The following is a 25,302-nucleotide window of genomic DNA, read 5'->3' as shown; positions in this document are numbered from 1 at the left end:
TATGGTGCTTGCATAGTAAGCTCTTAACTTGGGGTGGGTGTTTGGCACAGACAGTGAAACCATCACGCAAGACACCTGCATTCCATATGGAGTTCCTGGATTTGAATTCCAACTGCACTTGCCTTTCCAGCATTTTTTCTTAGTTATTTTGAGTCACAGTTACAGAAAGAGGGTGAGAAAGAGTCTGAGAAATAATAGATCTTCCATTCACTGGCTCATTCTCAATTGGCTGCGAAAGCCAGAGCAGAGCCAGGAGCCAGGAGTTTCATCCTGGTGTCCAACATAGGTAACAGAGGCCCACACATTTGGACAATCTTCTGCTGCTTTTCCCAGGCCATTTGCACAAAGCTGGATTGGAACTGGAGCAGGCAGGACACAAACCTGTGCCCATATGGGATGCCAGAATCTCAGGCTTCATCTCTGTTATTCCAAAAAGCCAGTTGCTGCAGCTTCTTTCTAATGAGATTCTAAGAGGCAATCCATGACTTTTAGAGTACTTGAGTGCCTGTAGCTCACATGGAGTTCTGAGTTCCTGACTTTGGCCTGCCCAGACTCAGCTGTTATGGATATTTGAGGGGATAAAATAGCATATGGGAGATTTCTGTCTGCCATTCAAATACATAAAATAAATAAAAATGTAAAGATAATTGACATGAGAATCTTACCCTAAGGCCTCATTTTCCTATAATCCTAGACTAGTCACATGAAGAATTATTATTTCACCCTTTTTCCAGTGATAAGTTGAGGCACAGACAGTTTGGACACCTGCCAAAATATGTATTGGTAGAGATTCAAACCCACATCTTCTTTCTAAAAATAACATGCCACCCCAGAAACTTTACACACTTGCACGTGCAATAGAATGCCTTAGAAGAAGCATCTAATAGAGTAACTAATAGAAGCATCTAATAGAAGCATCTAAGAGCACTAACCCTGAATCAGGTAACCCAAGTTCAAGTCAGTATTCAACCAATTGCCATCTGAGACACCTAAGTCTTGGTGTGTCTCCATTTTTTTCTGCACAGTGAGAATAAGATCTTGCATGCCTGAGGTTATTGTAAAAATGAAAATGTGATTGTGAGAAGCTTCCTGTGTCTGTGATGTGTGGAACACATATACGTTTTATTAATAGAGCCTGGTTCTCAACTAACATAAAATTGCAATAGCATACCTGATAGCTATAAATTATGTGTCTGGCCTCTAGTGTGGTTGGTGCAAGACAGCAGAGACAGGCATGGCCAAATAATAATCTAAAAGTTATGTTGATTTGATTCACAGATTCAGGATGTGTATGATTTTGCAATTTTACTATGCTTTTCTTATTCAAGTCATGCTTTGGTTTCATAAAGATAGGAAATCCGGCTTGTATGTATGTACATGCTCTGCTGCCAAATTTGACATTAAAAACCTCCTTATGATAATCTCTGAAATTCTTAAGCCCCACAAAGACATTAATTGAGATTGGCCAGTTAGACTGCTTTCACTGGGACCGAGTGGACTGTGGCCTGAATCTAGCCCTCCTTCATTTCCAAGCGCAATTTCGAATTCCTCACTGGCCTGCTGCCTTGAAAAACACATCACCACCACACTGAACATTTGGACTTGGTCTTATTTCTGTCCGCCATTCCACACCTACTTCAAGGGTGGGATGGGGCGAGCACTTTTGCTAAGACTGCTCCATGACTTTGCAGTTCAAGGCATTGTCAAAGGGCATGGTTCTCAGTGTTTTCATTTGTCTCCTTTAGTATCATCTGCCTATTAGCAGGTGAAAAAGGCAGTAGCCAAACCTCTCATATAGTTAGGTTAGTTCTGAGAGCATCTGCAGTTGGCTGAAGGTAAAATAAACAACAATCAACTTCTTAAAATATAAAACTTTTCTGTTAAGATAAGACAAAATTTCCCTGACTATAATTGATCCGTGCCTGACAACTTATGAAGAAATCAATATTTGGAAATGAATTTTAATGTTAAAGGCAGCAGAGGGATTTCTATTTAAAACAGTCTCATGATTAATGTTCTTGAAATGATCATGGCCATGCCAGTTATATACTTTGCAAATTACAGTTTCTCTAAAATATGTGCATATTTATTTGTTCATGTGAGTGATCCTTACACTTATTCTTACTTTATGTGCAACTTAAATGCCCAAATAAGTGGTATGATATGTGTAGAACTGACTCAAGAGGACCCAGGTTGGAGTTTGAGACTATGCCTTAACTTTTGTGATTCATATTTTCAGCATTGGAAAGTTAAAAAATATAAAAGTCTTAAGAAATGATAATGACACAGATTTTTAAACTCTTTAACAAGTACTAGCTGACATGGGTTTCCTATTAAACACGGAAAACTGAAGCTTGCAATCCGAGGGAGAACATCAGAGCATCACCCTTGAAATCACAACTGAAGACTGCGATAAATACGGTTGTGAAATGCCAGCAGAGGCAGAGCAGGATTGCAGTAATTTAGGATTTAATTAGTTCCAACAAAAGACAGAACCCTTATCCTTCGACTCTTGCTGCGGACATTTCATACCATGAGCCTTTGTAAAAGCGGGGCTTGGCCTCTGCCCAGAGTCAGCCTAGAGGAGCCTGCACAACGCAAAGTGTTTGTGGCGGGCAGCATTGGAACCAGCTCTGAAGAGACTTCCTATATTCGAGTTTCCTCCTGCTTTGAGTCCATTGTGCTTCTTTGGGTATTTCAATTACCATTTTGAACACAACATCTTTGAGAGTTACTTTGCTTTGTTTGTTACTTCAGGAGCTCACAAATGGCCCCAACTGTGGGAAATAAAAAGCAAATAAGGAGAAGGAAGTCTTTTACAGAGAAACACTTGTTCTGACTATAGATTAGGCTCTGCACAAAGCAAGCAGAAAGAGGCAAGCTTTTCAAGAGCACGTCAACTTTTAAAACTTCACGAAGGTCAGGGCACGCTGGCTGGCCAGAAAGCCTTTTCTTTTTTTCCCATCGCTGTAACTAACTGCTTCTGTGAACATAAATATTTTAGCATCGTGATGAACTTAAGCTTTTAAAAAAAATGGGCATCCAAACAACCTGGTATGATTTTATAAATACAGTAGATATTAAAATAAATACCCCAAGCGATCAATATAATTCCTCACTGCTTTTCTGCCATGAACTGTAGGGTAAAGCTTATTCTCCTGCAGGCCTGCTCCCAAGGGCAGCTGGTCCTGGCATGGAAGTGAAAGCACTGCCCCATTTTTTCTCACTGAAAAAAAAAAGAAAGAAAAAATTACATCTGGGAGAAGGTAAATAAATTTCTAAATGCAACCAAAAACATGATCACTAGAGAATCATTAGAGCTTTTTCTCTCAGCCAAGATTGAGAGAACATCACTATGTCTGTGGCTATGCATCATTGTGCTCTAGGTATCAGTCCATACAGTTAGACAAGACAAAGCAACTTGAATCATAAGAATTACAAAGAAAGGGCCCAGCACAATAACCCTGCAGCTAAAGCCTCACCTTGCATCTGCCAAGATCCCATATGGGTGCTGGTTTATATCCTGTCTGTTCCACTTCCCATCTAGCACCCTGCTTGTGGCCTGGGAAAGCAGTCAAGGATGGCCAAAAGCCTTGGGTCCCTGCACCCGCGTGGGAGACTTGGGAGAAGCTCCTGCCTTGTGACTTCAGATCAGCTGAGCTCTGGCTGTTGTGGTCACTTGAGGAAGGAAGCAGCGGACAGAAGATCTTTCTATAACTCCTTTGTACATCTGCATTTCCAATGATATAAATAAATAATCTTTTAAGAAAATACAAGCAAAACTAAAACTACCTCCATTTCCATGATTTTCAATGATAACCTGATATTCTTGAAAGATTACAGGGAAAATACCGTAGATTATAACAAAATTGATTAACTGTTTATGAGGTTTATATAGCATCCACTATCTGACACATAGTCAAAAATAGGAAAAATATTTATTGGGGAAAAAATCCCATATTGCATACGTATAAACTTAGAATGTGTTCAAAACCTACTGAGGGAAGCTAAAATACCTCAAAACCACACAAAAATAGATTAGAACAAAAATTTTTCAAACTTTTTGAATTAGAAGGGTGCTTTTTAAAGACTAAAGATTTATTTGCTTTTATTTTTAGGAAGGCTACTTTTTTACTAAGTCACTTCTCCCACTACTTGAAGCATAATCCCTTATCCAATTTCTACCCGAGATTATACAGTTTGATTATTTATCCGGAAAGAATCTTGAAGAGCAAAAGTGGGCCCAAAGTTACCTGAAAGCCTGGGCCATTAAAGCATTTTGATACTGATATGAGAAAAGAATAGGTGAACTTATGGAATAGGCTATAAAATTCAGAAATTAATTGCTTGTGTACTTTAGTTTGCAATAGAAGTGGCTCCTCAACTCAGTAAACAGTAATGTTTTTTTGTTTTTAAAGATTTGTTTTTAATCTGTTTATTGGAAAGGCAGATATACAGAGAAGCAGAGATACAAAGAGAAGGATCTTTTGTTGGCTGGTTCACTCCTCAAGCGGCCACAACGGCCAGAGCTGAGCTGTTGAAACCCGGAGCTTCTTCCAGGTCTCCCGCATGGGTGCAGGGACCCGAGACTTAGGGCCATCCTCGACTGCTTTCCCAGGCCACAAGCAGGGAGCTGGATGGGAAGTGGAGCAACCCTGTCAAGAACCAGTGCCCATATGGGATCTTGGCAGATGCAAGGCAAAGATTTTGCTGCTAGGGCTTGAAGGTCATATTATTCTAAAAACAGCATTGGTTTAAATAGAGACTAAAATTGGAACCACCCCCCCAAGTAATATATTACGATAAATTCCAAAAGAACTAGAAGAATAAATGAGAGAAAGGAACAATCAAATGCGATTTTTTTAAAGTAATGGTCATGGGGCTCTTGGCACCAGCAGAAGTGGTGCCTATGTCCATATCGGAGTTTCTGGGTTTGATTCTTCTAAGCGCTTCCACTTCTAGCTCCCTGCCAGTTCTCACCCTGCAAGACAGCAAGTGACGGCGCACGTACCTGGGTTCTTGCCACCCCTGAGGCAGAACTGGAGGACAGTCAGTCAGCAACAGCCGTAGCTAGGGTGGAAATTTAGATAATAAACCAACAGCCTGGAGCATGCTCTTGCCATTTCTCTTTTACTCTTTCTCTAAATAAAAATAAATTAACATGGATGTGTTTTTATATATTTTGGAAGTATAGAAGACGTTTGAAACTCTAACATTGACAAATACTAAGGGAACATAATTATGTACTCACTCTTGCATGATGAAAATATCACTATGCAAAGTAAATTTAAAATGATTTATGATAAACCTGAAAGTGTATTTACAATTTATATCAGCAAGCTTCCAAAAATGAAGCATAATATTATCTAATTTGTAGAAGAATGAGCTGATATAAATAGTGTAACAGAAAAAGAGATGCAAATGGATCCTATATATTTGAAAATATACCCAGCCTCATTGATAGCAAGATAAATGCAAAATGAAACTATACTAAGATGCCATTCCTCCATCAAATGGGTAAAAAATTCCAAAAATCATAATAAACACTGTTGTTATAGCTGTAAGATGGTCATTCTTATATATTATGGGAATGCAAAACTCAGGAAGGAGAAAAAGCCATAAATAATTATGATGTCATTGGATGTGAGAAGTGTTAACATGGGAAGGGGAGATACATATGTAAAAGCAAGAACGAGAGGTTAAAAAAAAAAAAAGGAAAAAACACCTGATCTATTTTGACTTGGAAGTAGCAGTAAGATTTAATGAGACATTTACTTATTTAAAAATCCAATCAAGTAGCAAGGAATATTCCTAGTACTAGATGTTGGTCTTTAAATACCATTAGTAACTTAAAAAAAGGAAAACTTGTAGAAATGCATAATTCAATATTTGGATGTACATATCCAACATGACCCTGGGGAAATTGCCAGTAACTGCCAGAAATCAAGAAATCTGTTGAACAGCGGTAGCACTGTTTCAGAAGATCCTGAAACCAGCTAACCCGAAGAGATCTCACTGGGCGAAGAAGGGCTGCTTATGCATCACATAGCTGTAACGGATAACACATATTAGATATAATTAAGTCAATGAGTTCATTATAATGCATTGTTGGTCGCCTTGGGAAGAACTAAGAGATAAACTCATTATTATTTAAAAAAATGGTGAAGAGAAAGAATTAAGGACTTATCCTGTCTTTCTTTCAGGAAGTACACTTAGGAATAATGAAGTTGTTAGAAAATTTGTTTTGGTGGAACTATTGTAGCAATGAATTGAGGACATTACCATTTGGGCTTTTAAAATCTTTTAGATGGAAATGTCATCAATTCTAATAACACAGGAGAAAGGAGAAAAACAGATAACACGTATTTCCAGCAGTAAGACTAACATAATAATCATGAACAACTTTCATCCAAATGGAAAAGAAGAAATTAGAATTGATTCAGAATTTCATGAAGGTTCTTAAACTACAAAGTTATAAGAGGTACAAGGGAAAGAGAGAAATGCCGAGATCATAGAGTTACAATGAGAAAATTCAAACTAGGAACTCATGAGAAAATGACTCCGTTTTGTCAACACCAATCATAACAGCATAATAAATTGCACAAGCATAGACTGAAAGACTATAATCTATGCTCGAAAGACATATCAACCAAAGACAGTATTATGGTATTGTTTGCATGTCTGGATTAGAACTATTATATGTGTATACATGCACACATGTATATGTATATGCAAACAATAAAATATATTACAACTATTAGTGAAGTCTAAACATCAATTGAACATTTGGTATATTAGGGAATTTTATCTGTTTAGGTACAGTAATGATATTGGATATGTTAATGGTTCCTATACTTTAGAGATACTTGCTGATATTGAATGATGGCTGAGAATTTGCTACAAAATATTATGGAGAGCAGGTAGAGATGAGTGGAAGGTTACAAATAAGAGGAAATATACAGTGTATCGATAATTGTTAAAGCTGAGTAATGAACATGTGGGCATTAAAACAGTATCTGAAAGTTTTTTGTAACAAAAGGTTTTATGAAAAATAATTTTGAAACTTTTAGCTGCTTTTCATTCCACATTGTGCGCTAGAACCCTCCCATCGGCAGGTCAAGCTCCATGTGTAGACATGGTCGTTGAGGAGCCCTGACTGCTCTGAATCCATCACTGTTCATTGCTGCCTTTGAGTCCTCTTTGTGGCTTATTCTGTTCCACAGCTGGCTCCACATAAGGTCACCATGAGGAACACATAGCAGGAACTTAAGATGATAGGAGCCTAGCAAACTAAGGTCACAGTGTGAGCATTTCTGTTGTGCCTCAAATAATGTCATGGATTTATGACCTTACGCTATTTCTATTAATAGTGAGAATATTGATCACCTTATAGTTTATGTTCCTGTTAAAGTGAACTACTGGTTTATTGTCAACCTCTGATCACAGATGTTTTTGAAGAGAGTTTCCTATGTGTTGAGAGAGCTTCTTGAAGCTAAGATCAAAAGACAGAGAGGAAGTCAGACGCTTTTATTAGCAATGAGTGCGTTGGCATTGGTCATCACTGTCGTCTTCTTTTAAATACAGGTTTTTATCAAAGTGCTGGATAATAATGATAATGGCCCAGAATTCTCTCAGCCACATTACGATGTAACAATTTCAGAGGATGTGCTACCAGATACAGAGATATTGCAGATCGAAGCCACAGATAGAGATGAGAAGCACAAGCTGAGCTACACTGTCCACAGTAGCATCGACTCCATCAGCATGAGAAAATTCCGCATTGACCCTAGCACTGGTGTGCTGTACACTGCCGAGAGACTGGACCACGAGGCCCAAGACAAACACATCCTCAACATCATGGTAGGATGAAACTGATCATTTTCTTTATGATACTGCCACTCATCCCTACGTCAAAAACCTTTTCTACGTCATAGCCTTTTCTAATTGGTAGTAAATTTGATTTTTTACAGCTAGGTTGCATTTAGTTTTTTGCTTTTTTTCAAGACAATGAAAAATTAATGTTGTTAGGGGGTGACTGTTTGCCAAACTGAAAAATTAAGTTCTGAAGACAGAGGCTTCTTGGTAAATGCTATTGAGAGATTGGCTTGAGAGGAGGGATACTACTAGGTCAGGTTTCAGGTACTGGGAGCAGTATACATCCAGAAAATTTTGAGAAAAAGTTTAAAAGAAATTCCTTGAGAAGTTAATCATAAGGGTAATCATTTTCTCAACATATGCAATGCTCAGTCTGTGGAAAAATTTAAAGATCAGCTTATTACTTTCACTAGCATTGAGTCCAGCGGTGATACTGACATACAAATGAGATCTCAGGACACACCAAAGCCTGCATGGTGTTAACTCCCAATTTATTGCCACATGGCATCCTAAGAATGTAGGAGAAGTTAGTCTGCTTTTAAAGTTTTCTAGTTCACGTATTTGGAAGATAGAGATTAATAAGAAACATCCTTGATTAATTTAGGAACTGCAACAGTTCCCTTTAACCACCCAGTAACTCCATGGATATTACACAGCCACTACCTGTAAGAGCCGCTACAGCAGTTCTTAATACTAATCAAGATAACAGAGACTTAATCTTGTGAACTGATTAGCTTTATAATTCACTAACACTCTGCAGATGCTCAAGTGCTTGGTATATAATAGGTACTTGAGAAATAGCTGTTCACTGAATGAATGAATGAATGAATGAATGAATGAATGAATGAATGAGGGGCTAAGGAAATGTGACAAATACCTTTTGTGAGTCATTCTTACATCCTTTGGCCCTTCATTCATTCTTCAGTGAATAGCTATTTCTCAAGTACCTTCTGTATCCCAAGCACCATTCTGAGCCATTGAGTACCGAAAATACATTCAACCAGAATTGCCTGGATTTCAATGTTCCCCAAATAAAGCTTAAACTTTGAGTGTGGCAAGCCAGTCTACATTCAGAGAAGCACATTTTATATATGTTCTATTCCAGGGGACAGCCCTTGTGCTCATGCTAACTTCATTCTCACTGTTTTTTAGTCATTTCCTTTCCCTCTTTCCTTAAATATCCATGGTCTGTTTGACCACCTTCCACTATTGATCATTTATATAAGTGAATATTTGTAGCAGACAGCTTTTGGCTGTCTTCCTTCAAGCTAATCCATTTGAATCATTTTGCTCATCCTTCTACGTACTGTTTCTCAGGACACATTTTTCTTTGATGTTTCTTATGGGTTTATTCCCTAATTTCTTCCAATCTCTAAAGTTACATAGCTTGAAGCTGAACAAAGCAAAAGGACCCATTTCATTAGTACCTATATTGAATTGTTTGCTTATCAATTTCTGCTGTTTGCAAATTGGAACTTTAAAGCTGTCACAAGATGAGCTAGTTCAATAAGATCAAATGGAGAGTCTCGATACCAAAAATTAGGAGAATGATCTGATTCTTCCCAGTGTTCAGAGTTGCCTTTAAATATATTGGCTTTTCCTGGATCAAAGTGCCATCACCACTATTGTCACTTAACTACCTCTGCTTGGTCTTCGTTCTCTGGAAGCTGAATGTTAGTGTGAGTTGTTCTTATCACTCACCTTGAAGACAGTTGCAGTGTATGCTGGCGCTTACCCTGTGTTACACATATCTATTTACTCGTTTGTGTTCCTCACACTAAGCTTCTTGAGGGCAGCGGATCTATCTGATTCAAAACTAAATACTGACAAAGGAGTCAAGCTGGAGACTTCACCCAAAATCATTGACAGTAAATGCTTGTTGGAGAAATGATAGACAATGCCAGCCTTGTTTGTTAGTTCCATGTTTTGGTTTCCACTTTAGAATTGCCTCCACCTACCATTGCATTAATAGCTGTATACAGACTAATGAGGTGAATCCGTCTGTGCAAGGGAAGCCAGAGTGAAGTGTGCGTTCAAGAGCAATGCTATTTTCAGTTATAGACTGCACCTAGACAACGGGCTAGGCCTGAAGCTGAGCAGTTATAAGTATGTGGTTCCTGCTTAGTTGGCTCACTGTTTCCTGCCTTTAAAAATACATTTCCTGAGTAACTACTAGGTGCCTGTGGCTGGATAATGCACTTGATGTGCATCGGCTCATATAATTTTGGCCACAGACAAGCCATGGGAGTTCTTTTCAGTTTAAGAAGTTGGTCTACTACTGCTTCTGTTTTGCCTAAAGGTCAGAGATCAGGAGTTTCCTTATCGAAGAAACTTGGCTCGAGTCATTGTGAACGTGGAAGATGCTAATGATCACAGTCCTTATTTTACCAACCCACTGTATGAAGCATCTGTGTTTGAATCTGCTGCTCTGGGATCAGCTGTTCTGCAAGTGACCGCTCTGGACAAAGACAAAGGGGAAAATGCAGAACTCATATATACCATAGAATCAGGTGAGAGCTGTTGCACTGCACAGATTTCAGTTTTATGCGTGGCATTTGACCGAAAGTAGTTTTTATCGCCTTGTGAAATTCATATTGTTACCACTGGAAGATCTCCAAATGAAGTTTTTGGCCAAGTAACTTCCCTATTTGTGTGATAATAGATAGTATATAATTGCTTGGCGTTTTGCTAAGGCGTGTTCCATCCCTAACAGCAAGGAAAGGGCTTCCTTTATTGTGTTCAATCTCAGATGTTGCTGGCATGGAAAAGAGAAAAAAAAATAGTAAATTCAGTGGTTTTTATGTATGGGTCAACAAGCCATGGCCTCAGAATAAAATAATCAAAGTCTCCCATCACTGAAGGACTGCTGGGCTCTTCTGTGAACTGGATTTTGCGTGTCTTTGCTTACTCCTCAGTGGGTGGAATGAGAACTTGAGAAATTCTTGTGCCCTCCATGTCCCTACAAATTAACTTCAAGGGAGGCAGTGTGAGTGGTAAAGTACTTGGTAGACATGGTGTCTGAACCGCTAGCTTAACCTGACAAGTAAATACAGGTTCTCATTTTGCCAAACTTGAGATTTAAAAAAAAAAAAACCTATTTTATCATCCATAAGACAAAACTTTATTTCATGGTTTGAAGATCAATAGCCAAAAAACATCCATGCTAGAAAAAAATGAATGTCTGAGCAGCAAAAAATACTGTGATCCTAAAAATGACAAATACCCTGTGTCTGCTCTGTTCTCCTTCCCCCGTCCTGTCTTTTCTGGGTGTTCAAGCCACATATTTCCAAAATGTTCTGCAACATTATGTCTATCATATTGTTGGCACTTAATGCCAAGTGCACTCTCCTTTCAAGTGAGCAATGGAAAGGCTCATTCCTTTCATGTAAATGTAGAGCATTCTTGTGAGTACTTGAATTAAAACGAGAATGCTAGGATGGCCATTTTGGAATGGAAATTTTAGAAAATAAGAGGCGACAACCTTCTAAAAAATTCTATGTGTAATGATTGAAACTGTTGGCACCACTTTACTTAAAAAAGAAAGATGTTGGCCTGTCACAGCCAGATGCTGCAGTTTACCTGTGCTAGGTGTCACTTTCTCCCAAAATTCAATGTTTAAATAACATCACAGAAAATGTCATCCAACCCAGCAAATCAAAATCTTTCTTTGGATTTTTCTTCTCCTTTCTTTTCTTTATATTGACTTACATATACACATTGTCTCATGTAGTAGCAACCATTTACATATAAGGTTTTATTTCTGCTTATTTTCTGAATGTTTGTCCATGCATCTGCCTGATTTTAATATTTGTCACCAGAGCAATTACTTTCACTTTTCTTAGATGACTAGAAAATTTGCAAATCAGTTTGGACATTTTCAAATAATAATTGAACTTACCATCCAGCTGAAAAAAAAAAAAACTCACCAACAAATTATAAAACAAAAGAGAAGCTATTTCCTTAAAGCATCTCATATATTGAAAAATTCATGGAAAACCACAGAAATGATTGATTACTTTTTAAAAATGACCTCCAATGACATGACATGTGTTACAAAGCTAGCAAAAATTATAACTTGTACAATAACCTCAAGCAGCCAGCAGACACCATCACAGAAAAATATCCCAATACTGACTCTGGGCTGAGCCAGAGGATGAAGGAAAAGAGATCCCTAATGCTTCCGTATTTTGAACCAAATAAGTAGTTTGTAAGGAGTTTTACATTAGCCATCTCTCACAGACCTTAGATACAAAAATTTATAGTCTGTTTACTGGTGGTTTGTACATTTTGTATATGCTGCCTGGCCTTTTAAAGTGATGCTGAAGCTTTATTTTGACTTACAAGTTAGGGCAAATTTGAGTGCACAGCATCAGGCCTAGCATTCCGTTGGGGTTTGTGTTTGGTGCCAACAATGATCATTAGGTAGTCCAGGACAAGAGAGATTAGGAGTCAAAGTTGAGTTAGGAAGAAGGAAGAACATGACCATTTTGTGTTCAGACATGGAAAACTTTATTCACACTATAGGTATATAGATGCAGCCACAAATTCTGTGTATTTCAGTAAATACATAATGTAACTGTCCTCTGAATCCTGGGGCCTATTTCAGTAAGCTTGACATTGAAATGATCTGTCTGTCATGCTACTAGCTCAAAAAGAAGGAGAAATCCAAGAAAAGTTGAATAACAAAAGCCTTTAACATTTAATATGAAAAAAATTTTAACAAAAAGGCCCACATGTTCATAGAGAAATTTCAAGAAACCTGATAAATGACTCAGAGTAATTTGGGAAATGATGCAGTTTGTATTGTCCAGCACTTTTGAGTCAGCACCAACCTTCTTTGCATTCTTCCAGTTTCGTATTCTCCATTCTCTACAATTTCACTCTCCGTCCCCCCACCCCCACACACACCAATCCTAGATTTGCACCCTCTGTTGCTTGGGAGCTCCAGGCCACTATACAGGAACAGCCCACGGCTCTTCCCATATCACATATATCCATGTGGGCTCTAGCGCTCCGTTACATCAGGATTGTGCTTCAAGTTCTTTGGGTTTGTTGTTTGTTTGTTTAGCTATTTAATTTATTGTTATTGGGTAGGCAGATTTTACAGAGAGAAGGAGAGACAGAGAAAGATCTGTCTGCTGGTTAACTCCCCAAGAGGTCTCAATGATCAGGGATGAGCCATTCTAAAGCCCGAAGCCAGGAGCTTCTTCCAGATCTCCCTCATGGATGCAGGGACCCAAGGCTTAGGGCCGTCCTCTACTGCTTTTCCAGGCCACAAACAGGGAGCTGGATGGGAAGTGGCGCAGTAAAGACACCAACCAGCACCCATATGGGATCCTGGTGCATGCCATGCAAGGATTTAGCCACTAAGCTATATTACTGGGCTTACTTCAAGTTCTTTGAATGGTGTTTCCAATTAGCAATAATTTCCTCCTTCACCAGACACATTCTGAATGGTTAATGAATAGGATAGTGACACATTGGATGAACTGCTTTACATATTTTAGATTTGCTTTTTTATCTGTGTGTGTACAGGGACATAGATGAAAGATAGGAGTGAAGAATGCAAGGATAAACAGAAAAATTGGCCACAGAATACCAAACAGTGCCTTGGGATGAATTCTCCAGATCTGATCAAAATTCCCTCACCAAAGCAGTTTTTTGGAAGACGTCTGTTTTAGTAGGGCAAGGTAGTATCATTTCCATGAGGTGAAGCCTTCTTTTAGGATAATCAGAACCTAGAACTGGTAACTGGATAAGGCTGACAGTCCCCCTGCAGTTGTGGTAGCATCCAGTCCGATGGTCTGCCACAATAAGAAAGCCCAGTTCCTGGAAAGCACTGTGTTCAGATATGGAAGCCTTTATTCAGCACAATCAGTAAAGTATGAGAAGGAGCTGCTCCCTGCCCTGTGGGGCTTGACAGAAGAGTTGAAGAAAAGGCCAGTATGCTGCAGGGAAGAAAAGTGAGTCTAAAACACAGCAGTAAATAAAGATGAAGCAAACAATAGACTATTTTATAAATCCTTGATTTTTTACTGTCAAATCAGAAGATTAGATACCCACTATTTTACATAAGTTCCAATTCTTTGATAACTTTCTTTATACTAAACTAAGTCATTGAATTCTGAAAAAATATTTACATTATAATATCCTGAAACTAGTCCTACAATGTTCCTTATACTGACATGAAATTGTTACATGTTGTCATTTTTTCACAAATGACAGTGGTTGGTGCCTGCCCAGTCAATAAGGAAGGATTCCACATTCTTAGTACAAAGTCCTTCCTAAAATCTCTCTTCTTTCCCATTTCTACTGTATACAGTAATGCTCTTCATGACCTGGAATAAAAAGCTACTGAACTGGGACTGACTATTTTACTGAAAAACTCATTTCAGTGACTTTTTAATACGTTTGAAGAGAACTTTCTTTTTCCACCTCCTTAGAAAGACATGGAGTGCATACAAACCATTGCTTTTACTTGCCACATTGAAGTACTTTTACATGACAGCTGAATATAGAAAGGATTTAATGATCCACTTGTAACTCATTTCCCTGATGATTTCTGTGTTTCAGGGAACACTGGGAACACGTTTAAGATTGAACCAGTTCTGGGCATCATCACTGTTTCGAAGGAACCAGACATGACAACCACAGGCCAATTTGTTCTGTCAGTCAAAGTCACAGACCAAGGCTCCCCGCCAATGTCTGCCACTGCAATTGTGCGTATTTCAGTCACGATATCCGATAACTCTCACCCCAAATTTACTCACAAAGACTACCAAGCTGAAGTAAATGAAAATGTTGATATTGGAACATCAGTCATCCTAATCTCTGCCATTAGTCAATCTACCCTTGTTTATGAAGTCAAAGATGGAAACACTGATGGGATCTTTGCGATAAATCCATATTCTGGAGTCATCACCACTCAGAGGGCTCCAGATTACGAGCACACTTCCTCTTACCAACTCATCATTCAGGCCACCAACATGGCGGGAATGGCTTCCAACGCCACAGTCAGTATCCAGATTGTTGATGAAAATGATAACGCCCCGGTGTTTCTCTTTTCTGAATACTCAGGCAGTCTAAGTGAGGCTGCCCCTGTCAATAGCATTGTCAGGAACCTGGATAACAGCCCGCTGGTGATCCGAGCCACAGATGCTGACAGTAACCGGAATGCTTTGCTCGTTTATCAAATTGTGGAGTCTACAGCCAAGAAGTTTTTCACGGTGGACTCCAGTACAGGTGCAATCAGAACAATTGCCAACCTGGATCATGAAACCATCTCCCATTTTCATTTTCATGTGCATGTGAGAGATAGTGGTAGCCCCCAGTTGACAGCAGAGAGTCCTGTTGAAGTCAACATTGAGGTGACAGATGTGAATGATAATCCACCTGTATTTACCCAGGCTGTGTTTGAGACTATCTTACTTCTCCCTACCTATGTTGGAGTGGAGGTTCTGAAGGTTAGTGCCACAGACCCTGACTCTGAGGTGCCCCCTGAACTGACATACAGCCTAATGGAGGGCAGCCTTGATTACTTTTTAATTGACTCAAGTAGTGGAGTGCTCACCATAAAAAACAATAATCTCTCCAAAGATCACTATGTTTTGATAGTTAAAGTTTCTGATGGGAAGTTCTATAGTACATGCATGGTGAATATAATGGTAAAAGAAGCCATGGACAGTGGTCTCCAATTTACACAAAGCTTTTATTCCACCTCAATCTCAGAGAACAACACTAATATAACCAAAGTTGCTATTGTCAATGCAGTTGGAAATCGCCTTAATGAGCCCTTAAAATATAGCATCTTAAACCCAGGAAATAAGTTCAAGATAAAATCTACCTCAGGAGTCATTCAAACTACTGGAGTCCCCTTTGACCGTGAGGAACAAGAACTGTATGAGTTGGTGGTGGAAGCCAGCCGTGAGCTGGACCTTCTGCGTGTGGCTAGAGTGGTGGTCAGGGTTAACATTGAAGACATAAATGACAATTCTCCAGTTTTTGTGGGCCTCCCTTACTATGCTGCTGTGCAAGTGGATGCTGAGCCAGGGACTCTGATTTACCGAGTGACAGCCATTGACAAAGATAAAGGTGCAAATGGAGAAGTGACCTATGTCCTGCAGGATGACTATGGCCACTTTGAAATTAATCCTGTTTCAGGGAATGTTGTTTTGAAAGAGGCATTCAACTCTGACTTGTCTAACATTGAATATGGAGTCACCATCCTAGCCAAAGATGGTGGCAAGCCTTCTTTGTCCACATCTGTGGAACTTCCCATCACTATTGTCAACAAAGCAATGCCTGTGTTTGATAAGCCATTTTATACAGCTTCCGTAAATGAAGATGTCACAATGGACACCCCCATTCTAAGCATTAATGCCACCAGTCCGGAAGGCCAAGGCATCATATATATCATCATTGATGGAGATCCTCTGAAACAATTTAACATTGACTTTGACACTGGGGTCCTGAAAGTTGTCAGCCCTTTGGATTATGAGGTTACACCTGCTTACAAGTTAACTATAAGAGCCAGTGATGCCTTGACTGGTGCCAGGGCTGAAGTCACTGTAGACTTGCTAGTTAATGATGTAAATGACAACCCCCCTGTTTTTGACCAGCCCACATACAATACAACTTTATCTGAAGCATCTCTCATTGGCACACCTGTTCTACAAGTTGTCTCCACTGATGCAGACTCAGAAAACAATAAGATGGTACATTATCAAATTGTTCAGGATACCTACAACAGCACAGATTATTTTCACATAGACAGTGCAAGTGGCTTAATCCTGACAGCACGCATGCTGGACCATGAGCTGGTACAGCATTGCACATTGAAAGTCAAAGCGACAGATAATGGTTTCCCATCACTGACCAGTGAGGTGCTGGTTCATATCCACATTTCTGACATAAATGACAATCCTCCAGTTTTTAATCAACTTATATATGAATCATATGTAAGTGAATTAGCTCCCCGGGGCCATTTTGTAACCTGTGTCCAAGCCTCTGATGCAGATAGCTCTGACATTGACCGGTTGGAGTATAGCATCTTATCTGGGAATGACCGGACAAGCTTTTTGATGGACAGCAAGAGTGGAATCATCACACTGTCCAACCACCGGAAACAGCGGATGGAGCCTCTGTACAGCCTCAATGTCTCTGTCTCTGATGGGCTCTTCACCAGTACTGCACAGGTGCACATCAGGGTGCTTGGGGCTAACTTGTACAGTCCTGCCTTTTCACAAAGCACATATGTAGCAGAGGTGAGAGAGAATGCAGCTGCTGGAACAAAGGTAATTCACGTTCGAGCCACAGATGGAGATCCAGGGACATACGGGCAAATCAGCTACTCCATCATCAATGACTTTGCCAAGGATCGGTTTCTCATTGACAGCAATGGGCAAGTAATCACAACAGAAAGACTAGACCGAGAAAACCCTTTGGAAGGGGATATTACTATTTTTTTGAGGGCCCTTGATGGTGGAGGGAGAACAACTTTCTGCACTGTGAGGGTGATTGTTGTGGATGAAAATGACAATGCTCCTCAATTCATGACAGTAGAATATAGAGCCAGTGTCAGGGCAGATGTTGGAAGGGGCCACTTGGTCACTCAGGTTCAAGCTGTGGATCCAGATGATGGAGTAAATTCCAGGATTACATATTCCCTCTATAGTGAGGCCTCGGTCTCTGTGGCTGACCTCCTAGAAATTGATCCTGACAATGGATGGATGGTTACAAAAGGCAATTTTAACCAGCTGAAAAATACAGTATTGTCATTCTTTGTCAAAGCCGTGGATGGGGGCATTCCAGTGAAGCACTCCCTCATTCCTGTCTATATCCACGTCTTACCGCCTGAAATACTCTTGCCATCATTCACTCAGTCTCAGTATTCCTTCACTGTTGCTGAAGATACAGCCATTGGAAGTACAGTTGATGCCCTGAGAATTTTGCCTAATCAGAATGTCCGGTTCAGCACAGTTAATGGGGAACGGCCAGAAAATAACAAAGGTGGTGTTTTCATCATAGAACAAGAAACAGGCATTATCAAGCTTGATAAGCGCCTTGACCATGAAAGCAGCCCAGCTTTCCAGTTTAAAGTAGCGGCCACAATACCCCTGGATAAGGTAGACATCGTGTTCACTGTGGATGTAGATATTAAGATACTGGATTTAAATGACAACAAGCCAGTTTTTGAAACTTCAAACTATGAGACCATCATAATGGAAGGAATGCCAGTTGGCACCAAACTCACACAGGTGAAAGCTATCGATATGGACTGGGGAGCCAATGGGCAGGTCACCTACTCTCTGCATTCGGATTCCCAGCCTGAAAAGGTAATGGAAGCATTCAGTATTGACAGCAACACCGGTTGGATCAGTACCTTGAAGGACCTGGACCATGAGACAGATCCCACGTTCGCCTTCTCTGTGGTGGCCTCTGACCTTGGAGAGGCATTCTCTCTTTCTTCCACGACTTTGGTCTCTGTAAAGGTGACAGATATAAATGACAATGCACCAGTCTTTGCACACGAGGTGTACCGAGGCACTGTGAAGGAGAGTGACCCGCCAGGCGAGGTGGTAGCCGTCCTCAGCACCTGGGACAGAGACACATCTGACATGAATCGGCAAGTGAGCTACCATATTACAGGTGAGTCTCTATAGCCATGAGATTCACTATGGGCTTTGTTTTCTACAGAATGATGGATGGTGGTAGAGGGTAAAAGTGGAAAGAAGATTGAAGATGCAATGAGGAATAAGGAATAATAAAGCGTTCCATGGGTGGAATGACAGATTTCTTGAGTAAATTTGGGTTCCCGTGATTGGCTCTTGGTGGCTAAGCATTAGTCTGGAATTTATTGACTTACCTGCAAGATATTACCCACACTGGCAACCCTTCCTTTTGTCCCTCCTATCATTTTAAAGAAGAGTCTAGCCACGTGTTACAGTTGAAAATTTTCAAATAACAGTTATTAGTGGTAGAGAGATATTTTGAAAATAGATTCCTATTTTTTGCTGGGGAGGAGTGCTAAGAAATATAATCTATTGATACAATAACCTTCTCCTGGTCATGAAAACACACATGCACGTACATAACACACTTTGCAGGTCAGAGTTTGATCTCCTATTTAAAACTTCTAAATTTTGTTCCAGATCAAGTTACATGTTCTGACAAGTAAACTTTCTTGAATTTCTTTGTAATCTTTTCAAATAGTAAGTAGCAGTTCATTGGAAAAGCCCAGAAGGACAAATAGGTTCACAGAGAGTACATTAAAAAGTCCAATTTCTGAGAGGGTCAAGGGACTTCACAACGGGGTAAAAAACTTGTCACTGGTCAGGTGTCATTTTCTGACCTTGAACAGGACAGGGATGGTGGTCTGAGGAACAGTATTGCCATTTGATGAAGGGGGGTAGGAAACTATTTAAGCTAATATTTTTATATTGTCATATTCAGAGGCAAAACATAAGCAAAGTGCCGAAAGATTTTAAAGAATCCATCAATGCTTGTAGTCAGGTGGATTTCCCTTTAGAAACACCACATTATTCAGAGTGAAAAATGAATTAATTAGAATGCCCTTAGGACCCAGAATCTGCTTAAGTATGTTAGCGGAAAAGTTAATTAATCACTGCAGAAAGGATCCACAGTGGAGCAAATGTGACAGTGCTTGGGGTTGCTGCATTGCTCAGCACCATTCTCCAGTTTGATCATGAAACTGCCTCTTGATATTTTTATTAAAATATTTTCTACTTTTTATACTTTATCTGATACCAACAGTCTTTCTCGCTTAAGAGAGATGAGCAAACTTCTAAAAGTTCTTGGAAAAATGGAATTAAAAGAGGTTTGTTTTGGTGCAAAAAGGTATTGACAACTCTTTGAAGACCCCTTGGTATTTCTGCAATTAAAACTCAAAAGATATTGGTAGGAAAAAGAAAGATGAGTGAAGCATCTCTTTGATTTATTTTTATTTAGTTTAAAAAAATAAAAGCTGCCTTAGGCATTCTAAGGGATGCTTTCCCATATATAAGACTTGTTGAATGGCTTTAATTATTTATAGATAGCCTCTGAATTCGCAATTGATGATGTAAAAGGACCATCCCATTGACTTTACCGAAGTAATGAGCACCGAGTAGCTTAGAGCTACTGTTACTATTAGTGGTGCCAACCACCAACTGATTTTAATTAGATTTAACTTTTGCTCTTGATGTAACACAATTTGACTGTGCAGCCTCCAATTTACAAAGGACCGTTAATCATTTTATGTAACAAAAGAATGGTGTGGGCCTGCCTTCACTGAAAGCATTTAATAAGAGAGGTTAAATCTGTGTGTGCTGAAATAATATTCAACTGCAGCATAATTGAATCTTAGCCAGTAGTGGAGGAACGTGATATCCCAGGGTGCACCCGAGCCTCCCTGGAGTGGGGTTTCTCAGCCACACATGATTGACACTTGGGGCTGGATAATTCCTGTGTGGTGGGGGCTGTTCCATGGGTAGAATATTCAGCTGTGTCCCAACCCTCTACCCACTGGATTCCAGGAGCTGCAGCACCACCCTCTCGCCAATGTGGAATTCCAAACTGCTTTCAGGTACTAATAACCGCCTTACAGAGGGGGAAAGGCATGGTCAGCCCCAGCTGAGAAGCACTGCCCTCACCTTTCCTGCACTGTCTCCCCAGTTTCATTCTGTTTATCCCATGATAGCCCCATAATCCAGAGGTCCCTGGATGGAGCCCCTTGTCTCAAAATCAAGATTTCAGCCTGAAACCCAGAAACCTTCCTCCCCTCTCAACTTCTGCAGTAGGACCATGGTGGTCTCTTTCTGCCCTCTGTGTTATAAGATTTATTATAAGGTAAGAAGGCTCCACTTTTAATGAAGAAACAGTCTACACGCAGTATGCTTTGCTTGCTTTTTGTTTCTTATGTTAAAAGATTACCTTGCACACGAAGTTTGAAGATTTTATATGGGCAAACAGTGATCCAGTGAAGTGGCTGGTTATAAGTTACAGGTTGTACAATGCTCCACCTAGGAGTCACATGGGTGCTGTCAGAGGCAAGACAGAGAAAACACTTAAGTCCTGAGTGGAGATGAGCTGGAGGTTTTCGATTTAGTAAAGTAAGTTTTGTTTTACCATTATCATTGAACAGGGCATCTTTCTGTCTGCCTGGGTAGAAGGAGCTCAAGGCGCCCAAAACATCTGCAACCTGCTGACACCCCAACCATTTTGACTATGATCAGTATTTCATAGAATAGCAGCTCAGCTAGGAGAGCAGGCAAACTCTGCCATGTTTATCCCTGAGACTAGCACTGCTGCCTTGGAACAGTCCCAGTCCAGAGGAGGAAACAGATACTTGTTGAATGTGTGTGTGTCAACAAGGTGATGAGCGTCAAGCTTGGCTCCTGACTTGTGGCTGTTTGTCTTGTCCAGTCTTTCTTGGACTTTAGCCCCTCTTAGGGATAAGAAGGTCACAATTGTTTATTGCCTCCTGTTTCCTCCCTTGTTTGCTTAAGTGGTTTTTGTCTCCACGAAGTTTAATGATGTGGAAAAGAAATATGGCTAGGACCACTGTCAGTGTTTCTGCATCATAAGAAGCAGTTCCACTTCATCTCTCCTCTTTTCCTTCCTCTTTCACCAGCTTTACTCTGCTAAATCTCATCTAATTGCAGCACTTATCTTTCAACAGCTCCTTAAATGACCCCTTATTAGGGCTATTTAATACTAATGGGTCTTCCCCTGTCATATAAACTTTTCTCCCCAAACTCTAATCCTCATGAGAAGAACGCAGCTGTATGATAAAGACTTCATTAAAAGATTGCTTAATAGAACTGACTGCCTTCCCTTGATTGCATAATCAACAGCTAATGAAATTGTCTTGGTAACAAGAGCTATAGTGTATTACATCCTCTCTTGAGACTAAGTGGAAAGACAATCGTATCATCCTGAGAAAACGATTGATTGTTCACAGTTTGAATTTGATTGTTCTTAAGGGGACTCAAACAAGGGATCATTTCCAGCTTCTCTAAGTGGATTTTATTCTCTTGGAAGGTTTCTGTCTTACTTTCCACACAAGCAAAGCATATAAATACCATACTTTGTTGCCCAAGAGCCAAACAGAATATCAGGGTTATTTTTTTTTCTTAGTATCATAAATGATACAGTTGGAGGGGCACCTTGGTGACCTCCCACGGGCCTCATATGGGAGGTGGATCTCAAGGCATTTTATTGCATGCCTTCAAAAAATGTTCTTTTCTTTTGAAAGTAAGTTTATTTTACAGCACGGTGCGTGAGAGGTCTAATTGGGTAAAAGTCTGGCTGCCAGAGTTTTTCAGTCCTTCTTTTTTAGAATTATTTTTTCAAAGTTTGTTAGCATGCATTATTTGTATGTTTTTGTGGAGCACAACACACACACACATCATAAATCAATCAAGTCAAGCAACTACATTTTCATTTATCTTCTCTTTGTATCTGGAGCCTTGCCAGTGCCTGTCATCTCGTTCCTTATGCAGTATGGAATACATTAATGTGAAAAACATTCACTCTATTGCACTGTAGAACATGAGAAATTGTGACTTCTCTCTACCTGTCTTTGGGTACCAGTTATCCAACCTCTTCCATACCCTTTTTCCTCCATCCTCCTCCTCCCGATGTCTAGTAAGCACTCTTCTAAGTCAAGAGTCCCTGTATTTTTTTTAACATCCCCTTTATCTTTCCCAACAGGAGGAAATCCCCGAGGAAGGTTTGCCCTGGGCCTGGTGCAGAGTGAGTGGAAGGTCTATGTGAAGAGACCTCTAGATAGAGAAGAACAAGACATTTACTTCCTCAACATCACAGCCACTGATGGGCTCTTTGTCACACAAGCCACAGTGGAAGTGACTGTCAGTGATGTCAATGACAATAGTCCAGTGTGCGATCAGGTGAGATTCAGAGACAGCCCTGCCTTTCCACTCTGCGTCTGTAAAACCAGCACCCATTTCACTTCTCTTCATTCAGGCCAGTAGATCTTCTGTTCTGATCTCTAGGAAGGGCTCGGTTGGTCTTAAATGAGTGGGAAGTCTAGGTAAAAATATTCTAAGCATAAAAATGAGATAGGTGCCTAATTTGGTCATCCTACAAGAAAGAGCAAAAACTGTTAAGTCTCAAAATTAAATCATATTGCAGGGAGCACTTGGTGCAGTGATTAAGCCTCTGCTTGGTATACCCACGTTCCTTATAAGAGGTTCCAGATTTGAGTCTCAACTCCACTATCTATTCCAGTTTCCTGCTAATGCATACCCCGAGAGGCATCTGGTGATGTTTTGATGGCTCAAGTACTCAGGTCTCTACCTGGATTCAATTCTGGCCTGCAGGTTTTAGCAGGCCCAGCCCTGGCTGGGCATCGGAGGAGCGAATCAGCAGAAGGAAGATGGTTCTGTCTATCTTTCCCACTTTCTCTTTAGGATTTTCAAATGAAATGAAATGAAAACATGTGAAATCAAGTAAATCTGAAAGGATATTATGAGTAGTTCTATCCAAATCACTGATATTTTAAAAGAAAAATGGACCACTCTGTAGGCTAAGTTGCTTGCCAGCATAAGTTTACATAGCTGATCAGTGACAATACTGGCATTGAACCTGCGTCTTCAGACTCTTCACAAATTAACATTTCTACTACTGTACAAAACATGCTTTTCTGAGGCTCCAGTACTAGATTTAATTTTCTTTTTAAATATATATATTTTTAATTTTTGTTGGAAAGGCAAATATACAGAGAGGAGGAGAGACAGAGAGGAAGATCTTCCACCTGCTGATTCACTCCCCAAGCAGCTACCACGGTCAGGCTGAGCTAATCCGAAGCCAGGAGGCAGGAGCCTCTTCTGTGTTTCCCACACAGACACAGGGTCCCAACATTTGGTCCGTCCTTCACTGTTTTCCTATGCCACAAGCAGGAGGCTGGATGGGAAGCAGGGCAGCCGGGATTAGAACCAGTGCCCATATGGGATCCTATCACGAGCAAGTCGAGGACTTTAACCACTAGGCTGCTGTACCGGGCCCTTGGATTTAGTTTTCTTTCTTACTGAGATTGAAATATATGGCTTACTGTGTCCTTATCACGTGAATCAAGAAAAAAAAATTACAAATAGATTTAGTCTCTTCTATTAGTGCCACATGTTATCAGTGCGCTCTCACTGAGCTCCAAGGATTTATTGAAGTTCAACAGAAAGATAGGACATAAATGATATGTGTTCCATGGGTCCAGTGCAACATTTTTGTCTATTTTCCTCAGCATTATGCACTTAGCATCTCGAAAAGTGCATAATAGCATTTACTGAGTAGATCTCCTTGTGAAGGGGAAGACAGCAAAGTATCATGTTTCATCTTATAGTACAAGATGGTTGTGTGGTGAAGGAAAAAAAAGAAATTAAATTACATGTATGAATTCTCAAATGAATCATGTGTAGCTGCTTTACAAGGTACTAAGGACTTAAGTGCCTTTCATCACCTTTTTCTAGGTTGTATATACAGCATCATTTCCTGAAGACATTCCATCAAATAAAATCATCCTGAAGGTCAGTGCCAAGGATGCTGATATTGGATCCAATGGAGACATACGATACTCGCTCTATGGATCTGGAAACAGTGAATTTTTTCTAGATCCCGAAAGTGGTAAGGTGAAATTTATTCTTTGGATAAATGCCATTTTTTAATCCATAAGGGGTGTTACACCCTCACAGGATGTTCTCAGTAATAGGTAGTTTGAACAGTAGAGGTTTGATGGTGTAATTGTGCAGGATCTTGGAAATTGTAGCAGCGCATAATTTCCAAATATGCTCTGGACCACACTAATTTTATCTGATCTATAAAACTTGCCTGGATTTTACTTATATTTATTAACATAGAAAGCAGACATCTTCAATCTGTGAGTTAAAGCATCTGTATATAAAAGGTATAAATTGAGTTACATCTTAAATGAGGGTTGCCATGCAAACTGGACGGCAATGCACAGTAAGGAGAGTTTTTTTTTTTTTTTCATTTTTCAGTTCCTTTTGAATCCCTTCCTGATCATTATTGACACATTTGCTTGGTTTCTATCAAGCATCCCTCCCCAGTTTTTCTGATGCTGTGAGCCCTCATATTTGCTTGTACATTCAGGTAAAATTTACATTGTGAAAGGTTATATAAACTAAAGGCAACTGCTTGTACTGAACATCAGAGTTAATGGAAAAGCCATTTTCCATGAAAATTAAATCATTTTAATATTATAAAACAGGATCTTGTCTCCAATGACAATTTTAAATAAAGTGTAAGATGAATAACTTGTGTATTTCAAGTATTATGTCAGTTCTAGTAAATAATTACCAAACATTGAATTTCCATGAATTAGTTTCTCCCTGTCTTACTTCCATGTCATCTGTATCTTACTTGAACACACTGCCATGGTCATGTATGTTTCTG

At 39.8% G+C, this 25,302-nt stretch overlaps 1 protein-coding gene across 4 annotated transcripts in view; it reads left to right on the top strand.

The window, feature by feature from the left end:
- Positions 1-25,302, top strand: part of FAT3 (FAT atypical cadherin 3) — a 475,200-nt gene that overhangs the window by 373,400 nt on the left and 76,498 nt on the right. For all 4 annotated transcript variants that reach the window (XM_040977305.1, XM_040977303.1, XM_040977306.1 and 1 more), the window contains exons 7-11: positions 7,585-7,860; positions 10,175-10,385; positions 14,449-18,522; positions 22,588-22,784; positions 24,360-24,513. In XM_040977305.1, the coding sequence (XP_040833239.1) occupies positions 7,585-7,860; positions 10,175-10,385; positions 14,449-18,522; positions 22,588-22,784; positions 24,360-24,513 (4,912 nt within the window). The remainder of the gene's footprint in view (positions 1-7,584; positions 7,861-10,174; positions 10,386-14,448; positions 18,523-22,587; positions 22,785-24,359; positions 24,514-25,302) is intronic.

The sequence above is a fragment of the Ochotona curzoniae genome, unplaced genomic scaffold, assembly GCF_017591425.1.
Source record: "Ochotona curzoniae isolate NIBS_2020 unplaced genomic scaffold, NIBS_Ocur_1.0 contig_2723, whole genome shotgun sequence".
NCBI lineage: Eukaryota > Metazoa > Chordata > Mammalia > Lagomorpha > Ochotonidae > Ochotona > Ochotona curzoniae.
The sequence above is the reverse complement of the archived record's forward strand: the minus strand, read 5'-3'. Positions and strand labels throughout refer to the sequence as shown.